At 48.6% G+C, this 12,802-nt stretch overlaps 1 protein-coding gene across 1 annotated transcript in view; it reads right to left on the reverse strand.

Moving 5' to 3' along the window:
* Positions 1–382: 382 nt before the first annotated feature.
* The window catches only part of LOC311234993 (integrin beta-4-like), a gene marked incomplete at both ends in the record, with an annotated part of 61,634 nt that continues 49,214 nt past the window's right edge, over positions 383–12,802 (reverse strand). Inside the window, 5 exon segments of the mRNA XM_084322303.1 lie at positions 383–387; positions 495–644; positions 1,203–1,343; positions 5,016–5,261; positions 9,987–10,166. Of these exon segments, the coding sequence (XP_084178429.1) occupies positions 383–387; positions 495–644; positions 1,203–1,343; positions 5,016–5,261; positions 9,987–10,166 (722 nt within the window).

A 12,802-nucleotide genomic window follows, 5' to 3' on the forward strand; every position in this document is an offset into this window, starting at 1 on the left:
ATAAATCTAACCTCGGTCATGACCTGAAATGAACCTCATAGACTCCAGCGCAAACTGGATTGGAGTCTGCAGATGTGGAAAGACCAAGAGCCAGAATGAAACGCAGTTTATAAAGATTTGGCACTAACAGAAATTATTAGACACACCTAGCTTGCACCAAAACTTGACCAGTCACTCCAATACAGTAAAAGTCTACCAATGAGAAATAACCCGCCTATAAATGTAACATGCCAGGACTGGAAGAGTATAAATATAGGGCCTCGATATTAGGACTTTTAGGACTTTGGTTTTTGACCTTGTGTGAAATAAACTATCTCCTCCTGTTCATCCGATCTACCCTGCGTCTCTCTCTTCGGCCCTGATTCATCCTATGGTCCCTGATTCATCCTATAGTGTGAGAAATCAACACCTTTACTATCACACAACCTGAGATAGAAGACCCTGACCCTGACCCTGACCCTGACCCTGACCCTGACCCGGGTGCAGACCTGTACCTCCGCTGAGCAGCTGGTAGACGACGCAGTAGCCCAGGATGTCTCTCTCACAGTGGGGCTCCTGCCAGCTGACCTTCAGGGCCGTGGGCCCCAGGGCGGAGAACACCAGCCTGGTCGGGGTCTCCGGGACCCCCGGGCTCAGCGTGGTGTCTGAGGGGAGGGAGGGAGGGAGGGAGGGAGGGAGGGAGGGAGGGAGGGAGGGAGGGAGGGGAGGGAGGGAGGGAGGGAGGGAGGGAGGGAGGGAGGGAGGGAGGGAGGGAGGGAGGGAGGGAGGGAGGAGAGAGGGAGGGAGGAGGGAGGGAGGGGAGGAGGGAGGGAGGGAGGGAGGGAGGGAGGGAGGGAGGAGGAGAGGGAGGGAGGGAGGGAGGGAGGAGGGAGGGGGGGGAGGGAGGGAGGGAGGGAGGGAGGGAGGGAGGGAGGGAGGGAGGGAGGGAGGGAGGGAGGGAGGGAGAGAGAGAGGGACCAGGGGTTAGAGGGCTGTACTGTAGACTGAGATGAGAGAGAGAGAGAGAGAGAGAGAGAGAGAGAGAGAGAGAGAGAGAGAGAGAGAGAGAGAGAGAGAGAGAGGAGAGAGAGAGAGAGAACCAACTGACAGACAGACAGAGGGTGGAGGGGGTTAGTGATAGTCAACCTGTAAAGGTCCACCAGGTGGTGCTGTTAGCCGCTTGTTGACCAGCCGCTCACTGTACGCCTGAATGCGTGACTCACCCTGCAGCACCCTGTCCAGGTTCAGCAGCGCGTCGTTGACGTCGGACGAGGGGGTGCGTGCCCTGGAGCCCTGTGCCAGGCTGTAGCTGTACTGACCCTGAGAGCCACCGCTGCCCTCAGTCCCGACGTAGCCAAACCCACCTGAGAGCGCACGGAGCAGAGAGGCGGGAGGGGGCGCGAGAGAGGAGAGACACGGGGAGAGAGAGAGGGAGGAGGTGGAGGAGGAAGAAGAAGAAGAGGAGGAGCAGAGGGTGAAGAGAGGGAGAGGAGAGGAGAGGAAGAGAGACAAGTGGAAAACATAGGAGGAGTAGATGACAATATGGGAGGATTTAGAGGAGAGAAGAGGAGACGAGAGGAGAAGAGAAGAGGAGAGAAGAGGAGATGAGAGGAGAGAAGAGGAGAGGAAATGAGAGGAAAGGAGAGGAAATGAGAGAAGAGGAGAGAAGAGAAGAGGAAAGGAGTGGAGAGGAAATTAGAGGGAGAGAAGAGGAGAGGAGATAAGATGAGAGGAAAGAAGAGTAAATGAGAGGAGATAAGAGGAGAGGAGAGGAAAGGAGAGAGAAGAGGAGAGGAGGGGAGGAAAGAGAGGAGAGAAAGGAGAGAATAGGAGAGGAGAAGAGAGAAGAGGAGAGAAGAAAAGAGGAGGAGAGGAAAGGAAAGGAGAGGAAAGGAGAGAGAGGAGAGGAGAGGGAGAGGAGAGAGAGGGAGAGAGAGGAGAGGAGAGGAGGAGAGGAGAGAGGAGAGGAGAGGAGAGGAGAGGAGAGGAGAGGAGAGGAGAGGAGAGGAGAAGAAAGAGCGACAGTCAGCATAGCTCCTGCAAGATTTCAATGAACAAGCCTGCTGTGTTGCCAACGGCCCTGTTCCTGTCAATCAAGCCATTATAGCCTCATGCGCTTTGCATAGTAAGCCGCCTACTCCACAACCTGGCTTGACTAGACATAAGGAGAGAGAGATGATTACAATTAACTGGTACATTCAGGTCCAGAATTGTTGGAATTCCCTGACAAAGATGTGCAAAAAGCTGTACAATTTAAACAATACCATACTGGTAATGAGCAAATAGTTGTTTATTCAATGAATGCATGGAGCTGTTCCAACTTATTTCATTTGATACTAACTACTCAGTTCATACAGATTTCAAGTATCCAAATATCAATGATGAATATTGCATGAGGTTTACACAGTTAATAGATCACCTTCTTGTTTTATATTCATGTTCAGAGAGGAGTAATAGTTAGATCTTTGTATGTGATTTATATGGCAATTAAATCAATGCTTGTTTGTTTGGGGAGTTTGACCTACAGTTAATGTGCCTACTGTACCACGTGAAGGTGCATGGTCAATGGACAGCACAAAAACTATTTGTGTAGGTGGAGACTAGAGCTACCACAGATAGTAATAGCAGGTTATAAGAGTAAGTAATCCATACCATATATATCCTAATAGTTACCTTATTACCATACTTGGCTGAAAATAAACGTTGCTGCCTGTTGTGAATGTGTTTTTCCCTGTAGCCTATAAGTAGGCATACATTTGTGCAGTTGAGGAAACATTTGCAGTTGAGTCGGCTATATGTGCTGTGTCTTTATGTCTTCCATCGAGGACCACCTTGGAAATAAGTGTTTTAATGAATGCTTTTAGGTGATATCCTCAGGAATACAAATTGGTCAAGATAATTTGTTTTTATGATGTGTTTTTAATTTCCAAATACAAATCTAATCAAATCAAAAAAGCTATTTTTGCAGTTGAGCTACAGGTGTTGTATATTATACAGCCTTTTCATGCATCTTTATCAAGGGAACCCTTATCCTAATGATTTTTTAAATAATATTATGATGATACGATATGGACCTAGTAGTTGGGTCATCTGTGGCACTTCGTTTCTCAATGGATTTGTCATCTAGGAGGGTTAATAAACGAATTTAGCTGGGGTGTTTTTTTAAATTTTTTTTATCTACTTTTTCTCCCATTTTCTATTTTTCTCCCATCCCAATTTCGTATTGTCCAATTCTACCCTCCCCTGTCTCGAACGCTGTTAGGCCATGCCTCCCACTGGCCGGCTGCAATGTGGACGAAGCCTTGCATCACGTGTCCCCTCCGGTACTCGAGGAGGCAGCCGTCGCATCTTTTCACCTGCACAGCGCGATCTCTCAGCGGCGAGGGTCTGCGTGGGAGGGACACGCCGCCCCCGTCGCTTTCTGATTATGCTGTACAGGCGCACCAACCGACCTGTAGGAGTCGCTGTCCACAACGTCTGATCCCCACCCACCAGCTTCCCACCCCTAACACTGCCAATTGTGTTAGTATGAACGACCAGCCATGCTGGTAGCAATGCCGAGAGCTGGGCTCGAACCCAGCGTCTCCTGCATTAGTGGCGAGCGCCTTGCCCACTGTGCCACTTAGCCGCTTTCCGGGGTGTATTTTTTTTAAAAGGCGGGGGAAATTTATGAGAGACCAAAATACAAAATGGCTGCTGTGGAAATTAACGTTTTAATGGTTTGACCTACAATGATGCACAATACATGGTACCAGCCCCCTCTCAGTCATGTACCAGCCCCCTCTCAGTCATGTACCAGCCAGCCCCCTCTCAGTCATGTACCAGCCCCCTCTCAGTCATGTATACCAGCCCCCTCTCAGTCATGTACCACAGCCCCCTCTCAGTCCTGTACCAGCCCCCTCTCAGTCATGTATACCAGCCCCCTCTCAGTCATGTATACCAGCCCCCTCTCAGTCATGTATACCAGCCCCCTCTCAGTCATGTATACCAGCCCCCTCTCAGTCCTGTATACCAGCCCCCTCTCAGTCATGTATACCAGCCCCCTCTCAGTCATGTATACCAGCCCCCTCTCAGTCATGTATACCAGCCCCCTCTCAGTCCTGTACCAGCCCCCTCTCAGTCATGTACCAGCCCCATCTCAGTCATGTACCACAGCCCCCTCTCAGTCATGTACCATAGCCCCCTCTCAGTCATGTACCAGCCCCCTCTCAGTCATGTATACCAGCCCCCTCTCAGTCATGTACCACAGCCCCCTCTCAGTCATGTACCATAGCCCCCTCTCAGTCATGTACCACAGCCCCCTCACTCACTCCACTCAAATCAATAGTTATATTTCACTCTACTCAAATCAGATTTAAAGTGACGTGGCTGGGATACATGTTGCCAGTCAGTTCAGCCAAAACAAATTCCTGGACCAAGGTCGAACCAGGGAGCTGCTGGAGTCGAAGGCCCTCTGGGATATAATAGTGGCAAGCGGCTCCCCCACCCCCAATCCCTATACCCAATCCCCCCTCCCGCGTGTATGCCTGGCTCCTATGCTGCAGGGGTGCCAAAGTGACTGTCTCATCGCCAAAATCCCACCCCCTATGACGGCAACGGTAGTCATCTCCCAGCCCCTCCCCCTCCGGTCCTAGCTGACGGCAACTGTAGTCAGTGTCGAGTCCGGAAATTCTCTCCGTCATGTACAGTACCACAGCCCCCTCTCATGTACCTGTCAAGTCATGTACCTGCACGACTGGCAGGGGGGTGCTTAGTAAGATATGTGATTGGGCCAGCCCAGTAGTAGTGGGCCGGTCGTTAACCAATTAAAAAAAATGTAAGTAAAAAAAAAAATAAACATTTTTATAAATACATATTTTTTTTTATCAAATCATAACGGCCCAAATATGCGTCGGCCCGCCCGGTATGCCAGATGGCCAGTCCAGGCCTGGCCTACTTCCTACACCAGGGCCTCTCAAAGTAGTGTCCTTCTTTCGTTCCTCTTTCATTTCTATTCAACTTGACTCTGGAATACATCAAAGCGGTTTAGTTCTCACCTAAGTCGGGGAACTTGCTCAGCGCGTCTCCCATGACAATGGAGTCTCGGATGTTCTCCTCCGAGTAACCCCTGTTCTCGGACCGCTTCCTCATCACCACGTCTCTCGTGTAGACTCCGCCTCCCGACATGACTCCGCCTCCTCCCGACATCCCGCCTCCTCCCGACATCCCTCCTCCTCCCGACATCCCGCCTCCCGACATCCCTCCTCCAATCATCATGTCCTGTCGGCGAGACAGTGAGCTTCCTGCAGAGAGGAAGAAAAAGAAGATGACTTTATTGTCAATGTGCACAAGGCAATTTAAAAAACGTCTTTCGCATATCCCTCCTAGTTACACACAGTCCTCATATCTCTCCTAGTTACACACGGTCCTCATATCCCTCCTAGTTACACACAGTCCTCATATCCCTCCTAGTTACACACAGTCCTCATATCCCTCCTAGTTACACACAGTCCTCATATCCCTCCTAGTTACACACAGTCCTCATATCCCTCCTAGTTACACACAGTCCTCATATCTCTCCTAGTTACACACAGTCCTCATATCTCTCCTAGTGACACACAGTCCTCATATCCCTCCTAGTTACACACAGTCCTCATATCCCTCCTAGTTACACACGGTCCTCATATCCCTCCTAGTTACACACAGTCCTCATATCCCTCCTAGTTACACACGGTCCTCATATCCCTCCTAGTTACACACAGTCCTCATATCCCTCCTAGTTACACACAGTCCTCATATCCCTCCTAGTTACACACAGTCCTCATATCCCTCCTAGTTACACACAGTCCTCATATCTCTCCTAGTTACACACAGTCCTCATATCCCTCCTAGTTACACACAGTCCTCATATCTCTCCTAGTTACACACGGTCCTCATATCCCTCCTAGTTACACACAGTCCTCATATCCCTCCTAGTTACACACAGTCCTCATATCTCTCCTAGTTACACACAGTCCTCATATCCCTCCTAGTTACACACAGTCCTCATATCTCTCCTAGTTACACACAGTCCTCATATCCCTCCTAGTTACACACAGTCCTCATATCCCTCCTAGTTACACACAGTCCTCATATCCCTCCTAGTTACACACAGTCCTCATATCTCTCCTAGTTACACACAGTCCTCATATCTCTCCTAGTTACACACAGTCCTCATATCCCTCCTAGTTACACACAGTCCTCATATCTCTCCTAGTTACACACAGTCCTCATATCCCTCCTAGTTACACACAGTCCTCATATCCCTCCTAGTTACACACAGTCCTCATATCCCTCCTAGTTACACACAGTCCTCATATCCCTCCTAGTTACACACAGTCCTCATATCCCTCCTAGTTACACACAGTCCTCATATCTCTCCTAGTTACACACAGTCCTCATATCCCTCCTAGTTACACACAGTCCTCATATCCCTCCTAGTTACACACAGTCCTCATATCTCTCCTAGTTACACACAGTCCTCATATCTCTCCTAGTTACACACAGTCCTCATATCCCTCCTAGTTACACACAGTCCTCATATCCCTCCTAGTTACACACAGTCCTCATATCTCTCCTAGTTACACACAGTCCTCATATCCCTCCTAGTTACACACTGTCCTCATATCTCTCCTAGTTACACACAGTCCTCATATCTCTCCTAGTTACACACAGTCCTCATATCTCTCCTAGTTACACACGGTCCTCATATCTCTCCTAGTTACACACAGTCCTCATATCCCTCCTAGTTACACACAGTCCTCATATCTCTCCTAGTTACACACAGTCCTCATATCCCCTCCTAGTTACACACAGTCCTCACACACATGCATTTCTCCAGAGAGGTCAGAGGTCAGAGCGCATGGTCGCCTGCAGTGCAGAGCCCCTGGAGCGGTTTTGGGGTTCAGTGCCTTGCTCAAGGGCACTTAGGCAGAATGGTGGGCACCGTAGATGTAATACCAGTCACCCCTCAGTCACCAGCTCACAGCTGGAATACACCCTCCTGTCCTCTCGCCGGGCCCTCATTGTAAATAAGAATTTGTTCTTAATTGACCTGTCTGGTTAAATAAAGGTAAAAGTTTGAATTTTCTCAAGGGAAGCAGCAGTTGTATTTGGAGGATCAAGAAAAGAGGGCAGGGCTTGAGATAGGTCACGTCATGGTGGCTGCTGATAGGTCACGGTCATGGTGGCTGCTGGGTGAGATAGGTCACAGTCATGGTGGCTGCTGGGTGAGATAGGTCGAGGTCATGGTGGCTGCTGGGTGAGATAGGTCACAGTCATGGTGGCTGCTGGGTGAGATAGGTCGAGGTCATGGTGGCTGCTGGGTGAGATAGGTCACGGTCATGGTGGCTGCTGGGTGAGATAGGTCGAGGTCATGGTGGCTGCTGGGTGAGATAGGTCGAGGTCATGGTGGCTGCTGGGTGAGATAGGTCACGGTCATGGTGGCTGCTGGGTGAGATAGGTCGAGGTCATGGTGGCTGCTGGGTGAGATAGGTCAGGGTCATGGTGGCTGCTGGGTGAGATAGGTCGAGGTCATGGTGGCTGCTGGGTGAGATAGGTCGAGGTCATGGTGGCTGCTGGGTGAGATAGGTCACGGTCATGGTGGCTGCTGGGTGAGATAGGTCGAGGTCATGGTGGCTGTTCAGATTGACACGCATGTATTTGGGAGGTCATACAGAGAGGTTCAGGGGCCATCGACTGAGGAGGACGGTGTTACCCTGGGTTTCTAGCGCTGTCTTAAATACTTCGAAGCTTCGAAGCTTCGTTCGATGTGCCTGGGATTCGAATATGAAAATAAAATTCGAATATATAAAAAAATAAAAATGTATTATTATTATTATTTTAAATTGTTTTGCTAAATCAACTCTGCCTCTCTTTGTTAACACTTTGACTGCCACTCACGGCTTTTCTCGGATTTATAATAGTTACGTTGAAAGCCACTCACGAGATTTCTCGGAATTTATTTTTATTATTTCTTTTAGCGATCTGAAATCATATTGCATCACGCAAGCCTACCCTAGCCTACCCAAGGGCCGCCGGCGATCAGATGTGAAAAAAGCGCCCCCTATCGTCTCCCAGATGACATCAGGGATTTTGGAATGGACTCAATGAAAATGGATGGGGGAAAAAAAAATATTCCAGTCCACATTTTCCAGTCCACTGATGCAGCCGGGGTTACCAGAGTTCATTCTGGAGACTCTGAGCCGCGGCAAGCATGATTTCTACTGTATACACCAGGGGTCAGCAACCTTTTTGACATGCCTGTTTGAAATATAGTTGTAACTAGTGTGCCTCAACAATATTCCATGCATCGTACATTTTTTTCTCTCATAATCGGGTCTTTTTAATGATAATTTTTACATTATTACATCATTATTGTTATTGTTATTATTAACAATATTATTATGATGCTTGTATCAACCCTAAATCTGAGTTGGGGGGTCGGGGGAGTGCAATGCAGACAAACAGCTGCATACAGTGCGACCATTTCACTCACATTTGCCCATTCATTTTTGGACACATCACACACCATCAGTGTGTGTACTGTATGTGTGCTGTCATAGCTCCACCTACAGGCCTAATGGAGAACACCAGGAGAACACCAGGATGTGAATGGAGGGTGAATGTGAGGTATATCGTGTAAATACGTTTTGATTGATCGCAAGACTACACTGTAAAAAAATAAATAATAATAAGTTACCAGAACTTAAAAACATGAGTTCAGTTACTGTGCATTAAGGTTTTCAGTTTTCAATCCATAATAAGTTAACAGAAAAATAAGTACACAACCACATTATTTCAACCTAATAAAACTATGTTTATTGTCATTGTTTTAAGAACACAAGTTGACTTGGTAATACTCACATTTTGAGTAAAAAATATGGCTTTTAACATGTGCAATGTTCAATGAAATAGAAAAATAAATAATTAAATTTGTTGATTAATCCCACTGGTCACAATGGTGACCGTAATAATATTTTTGTTATAAGGCTCTGCAAATGTTACTGAATGATGTAGCAATGTATTTCCAGCTAAATTGAAATAATAAACAAATAATGGGTCTCAATTAAATATGTGGTAGTAAAAAGAACCTGTGGGAGGATTTCAACAAGATAAATGCGACAACAGTGCAAAATATTTCACTATAATATTTAAATTTTTTATTTAAATTTTTTTATGCTGCCCCCTGTGCCTATGAAAATGCCTCCGCGTGCCTATGCAGGCTATTATTAGCGCGCGCCTCGAATGTGCGTGCGTGTACGTATAATATTGATCATCTAGTGTTTATTTGAAAACGATTCATAAATAGGCCGACAAATATCAACGTTCTGGAATATTCCAGTAAAAGACGATTATCACAGAATGGCCCAGAATGGGCTGTTTTTTACCTCAAAACGTGTGCTTTTCAAAATGCTCTCAAACGGAAATGAAGCGATAAAAAACCAATCTGCCTTGACAGCACTGACTGGAAAATGATTCTTTGATAAGCAACGGGCAGATTAGACACATAGCCATAATTTAAAACATAGATTAGGCGATATTAACATTAACATTAGTGCCGATGGTGGCATTCAAGCACTAAGTCGTGCGCCCCCTGGTGGCACTGAAAGTGTTAAGTACAACAAGCAATGCTGTTTGTTATTTAAGACGAGGTCGGACTCGGCACTGACAGATTTGTGTTCATTGTGCTGCTTTTATAAAGCCTCAAATGACGGCTTACAATATTTCATGAAAGCAAAGTGTTTTGTTTGTCTAAGATTTCAAAAGGTTTAAACTTTACAGCACTGACAACGTTGAACAAAGTGCTGTACAAGTCCCACAACATATAAAAAAAAATTATAATAATAATATTTATGATATATATATATATTTTTTTAATCTCGAAGCTTCAAATTAAAATCGAATCTCGGCCCCGAAGCTTCGAATAAAAAAAAAAATCAAAGCTCAGCCCTATGGGTTTCCCACCCAAACGTTCTCCGCCGTCTCACCTGCGCCCGACATGTAGGTGGCGCTGGTCTCGGTGGTGGTGGTGGTGGTGTTCATGGAGCCTCCTCCTCCTCCCATCCTGTAGGTGGAGCTCAGGGTGGACATGGGAGAGGAGGACGCCGACATGTTGCGGCTCCCTGCGAACATGAAGCTCTGGTCCCACCTCCCGTTCATCAGTTGATCTGAGAGAGAGATATCAATAAGAGTTCACAACAGGGACAGACCCCAACGCTCAAAGGAGCACGCCAACATTTGGGGAAATTAGCTTACCGTCTTCTCCAGAGAGAGACAAGAAGATAGAGACCAGTTTCCTCTCTGTGCGTTCAGTAGAAAGCTAGCGTTAGCCTAGCTTAGCACAATGAATGGAAGCGGACAGTGCAGGTTAGCCTTCGGGAGAGGTGTTAGTTGGACAATGCCTCTAGGCTAACCGGCACTGTCCGCTTCCATTCATTGTGCTAAGCTAGGCTAACGTGCAGCCAGATAGCTTTTCTACTGAACGCACAGAGAGGAAACTGGTCTCTATCTTCTCGTCTCTCTCTGGAGAAGACGGTAAGCTAATTTCCCCCAAATGTTGGCGTGTTCCTTTTTGAGCAGAGAAACACACACCTCTGGAACCAGATCCAACTTTGTAAAAATCAAACCCACAAAAAAAGATCATTCAGGCGTTTCAAAGGTTAAAAACCAGCCATGGCAGAAAACAAGACAACAACAACAACCACAGAACAAGATATCATCCAATAAACCGGCAGCGCTGAAATGGAGATATGCACTGAGGTACATACCCCCCCCCCCCCCCCTCAGTGATCACAAAGCCTCCAGACACACCCTATCAGCCTCCAGACACACCCTATCAGCCACTAGACACGTTCTACAAGCTGCGTCCAGACCAACACCTCCCCGGCGGGACGTAGAGAGGACAGAGACAGAGACAGGCACCAGGAGGAAAAGCCTGCCCAGGACACCATCAACTGCAGGTGGGGCAGTTGATGCCAGGCGGGCCCCTCTCAGGACGGGGGTAGGCGGCGGGAGGGTCAGGCGCGCAAGGCTCAGGGATGATAGGCGCGATAGGTGGGATAGGTGTCACCTAGGGGGGCAAGGAATGAAGCCCAACGCTGTCTGATTAAAGCCTGTCGAGGATGATTCCCAATTCCCATTGGAGAAAATTACGAGGGCAGAGAGAAAACAATGCCCAATGCCCAATGAAAGGTTACCCAAAGTTGCCTTGAGATGGACCCCAGTTTGGAAGAGAAAGAGGGGCAGACCAAAGAACACCTGGCGAAGAACAGTGATGATGGAGCTGAAGGAGATGGGTCTTTCCTGGGACGAAGCGCAGGCCAAAGCACGAGACAGGATTCAGTGGCAGTGTATGATTGCGGCCTTATGCCCCAACCGGGACGAAGAGGATAAGTAAGTAAGTAAGAGAGAAAACACTCTTGCTTTGCCGGGAGCCTGGCTGGCTGTGCGCGGTGGGTGGCCATGTTGTCTGACGCGCATGCCTGTATGGGCTTCACCTGGCGGGGGCGTGTGTGCAGGCACGTGGCCGGGGCGGACTTCACCTGGCGGGGGGGTGAGTGCAGGTGCGTGGCCGGGGCGGGCTTCACCTGGCGGGGGGGTGAGTGCCGGGGCGTGGCCGGGGCGGGGGGCCTCAGTGTCGGAGCTGGCCTCGGTGTCGGTGCTGAGCCGCTGGAGGTGGATCACGTCCACCGCCTTCCTCCAGGACACCTGGCGGAGATCCAGCTCGGACCCCACCAACTTGACAAACTTCCAGCCTTTGTGATCGGAGGGGAGGGGACAGGACAGGACAAGCAGGCGGAGGACAGGTTGGCAGGGGGACGATGTATATGGATGGGCTTGGTGCAGCTTTTTATTTAATATATATATATTTTACAATGAACCATTTGAAACAACATGGACAGATACAAAAGAAAACTGATACTAAATCTACCAGAAGTGTTGATCTTACAGTTGGAACTGGGATTCATTGGATCACAGGTATGAAGGAGGAAGTGTAATCATGAGCCTGAGCTGAGGACGGGGGTGGGGGGGGGGGGGGGTTGGTTTGTGATCATGAAGCGCTCCGCTCTGGTACCGGCCTGAAGGGCGTGGCCTGAGGGGTGTTGTGGCGGCCTGAAGGGCGTGGCCTGAGGGGCGTTGTGGCGGCCTTGTCTGTAGAAAACATGTCAGACGGACGGAGACGAGGGACACAACGGCACTGTTCCTGATTTCATCATCATATCGTGTAAAAGAGGAAGACAATTAATCTCTTATCTCTTAGAGACACACAGAGAGAGGGGGGAGGAGAGGCGAACAGACCCCCCCCCACCCCACCCCCGACGGTGACCCTCCCCCTCTTTCTCTTAAAACTGAAACTCAAGATTTCATTATTTGGACCCGGCACTGGGGACCCGCCCTCAACCAGCGCACAGAACCACGTTCTGGAGACGAGAGAGCAAAGCGATAGAGAAAGAAACACTGGAATGCTGGGGGATTAAAAAACGGCAGTAATTAGATCCACATTGAGGGTAACGGCTCCCACTCCAGAGAGGGGTGTGTGAAAACAAAACCAACCCATCTGCACACGAGCCGCTCAGACAAAAGAGCAGCTGGCGAACACACGTCTGGTGACAGAGACCCGTGGAGAAGAAGGGGCAGATATATATAGCTGATGTAGTGTAACCTGGCGACCGCACTAACCAGCTGAGCTAAAGGGTCAGACCTGTTAGCAGGTGCTGGTTGACTGTAGTTTACACTAATCAGCTGAGTTAAAGGGTCAGACCCGTTAGCAGGTGCTGGGTGACTGTAGTTTACACTAATCAGC

Source organism: Notolepis coatsorum, assembly GCF_963971535.1.
Source record: "Notolepis coatsorum genome assembly, chromosome: 10".
NCBI classification, from domain to species: domain Eukaryota; kingdom Metazoa; phylum Chordata; class Actinopteri; order Aulopiformes; family Paralepididae; genus Notolepis; species Notolepis coatsorum.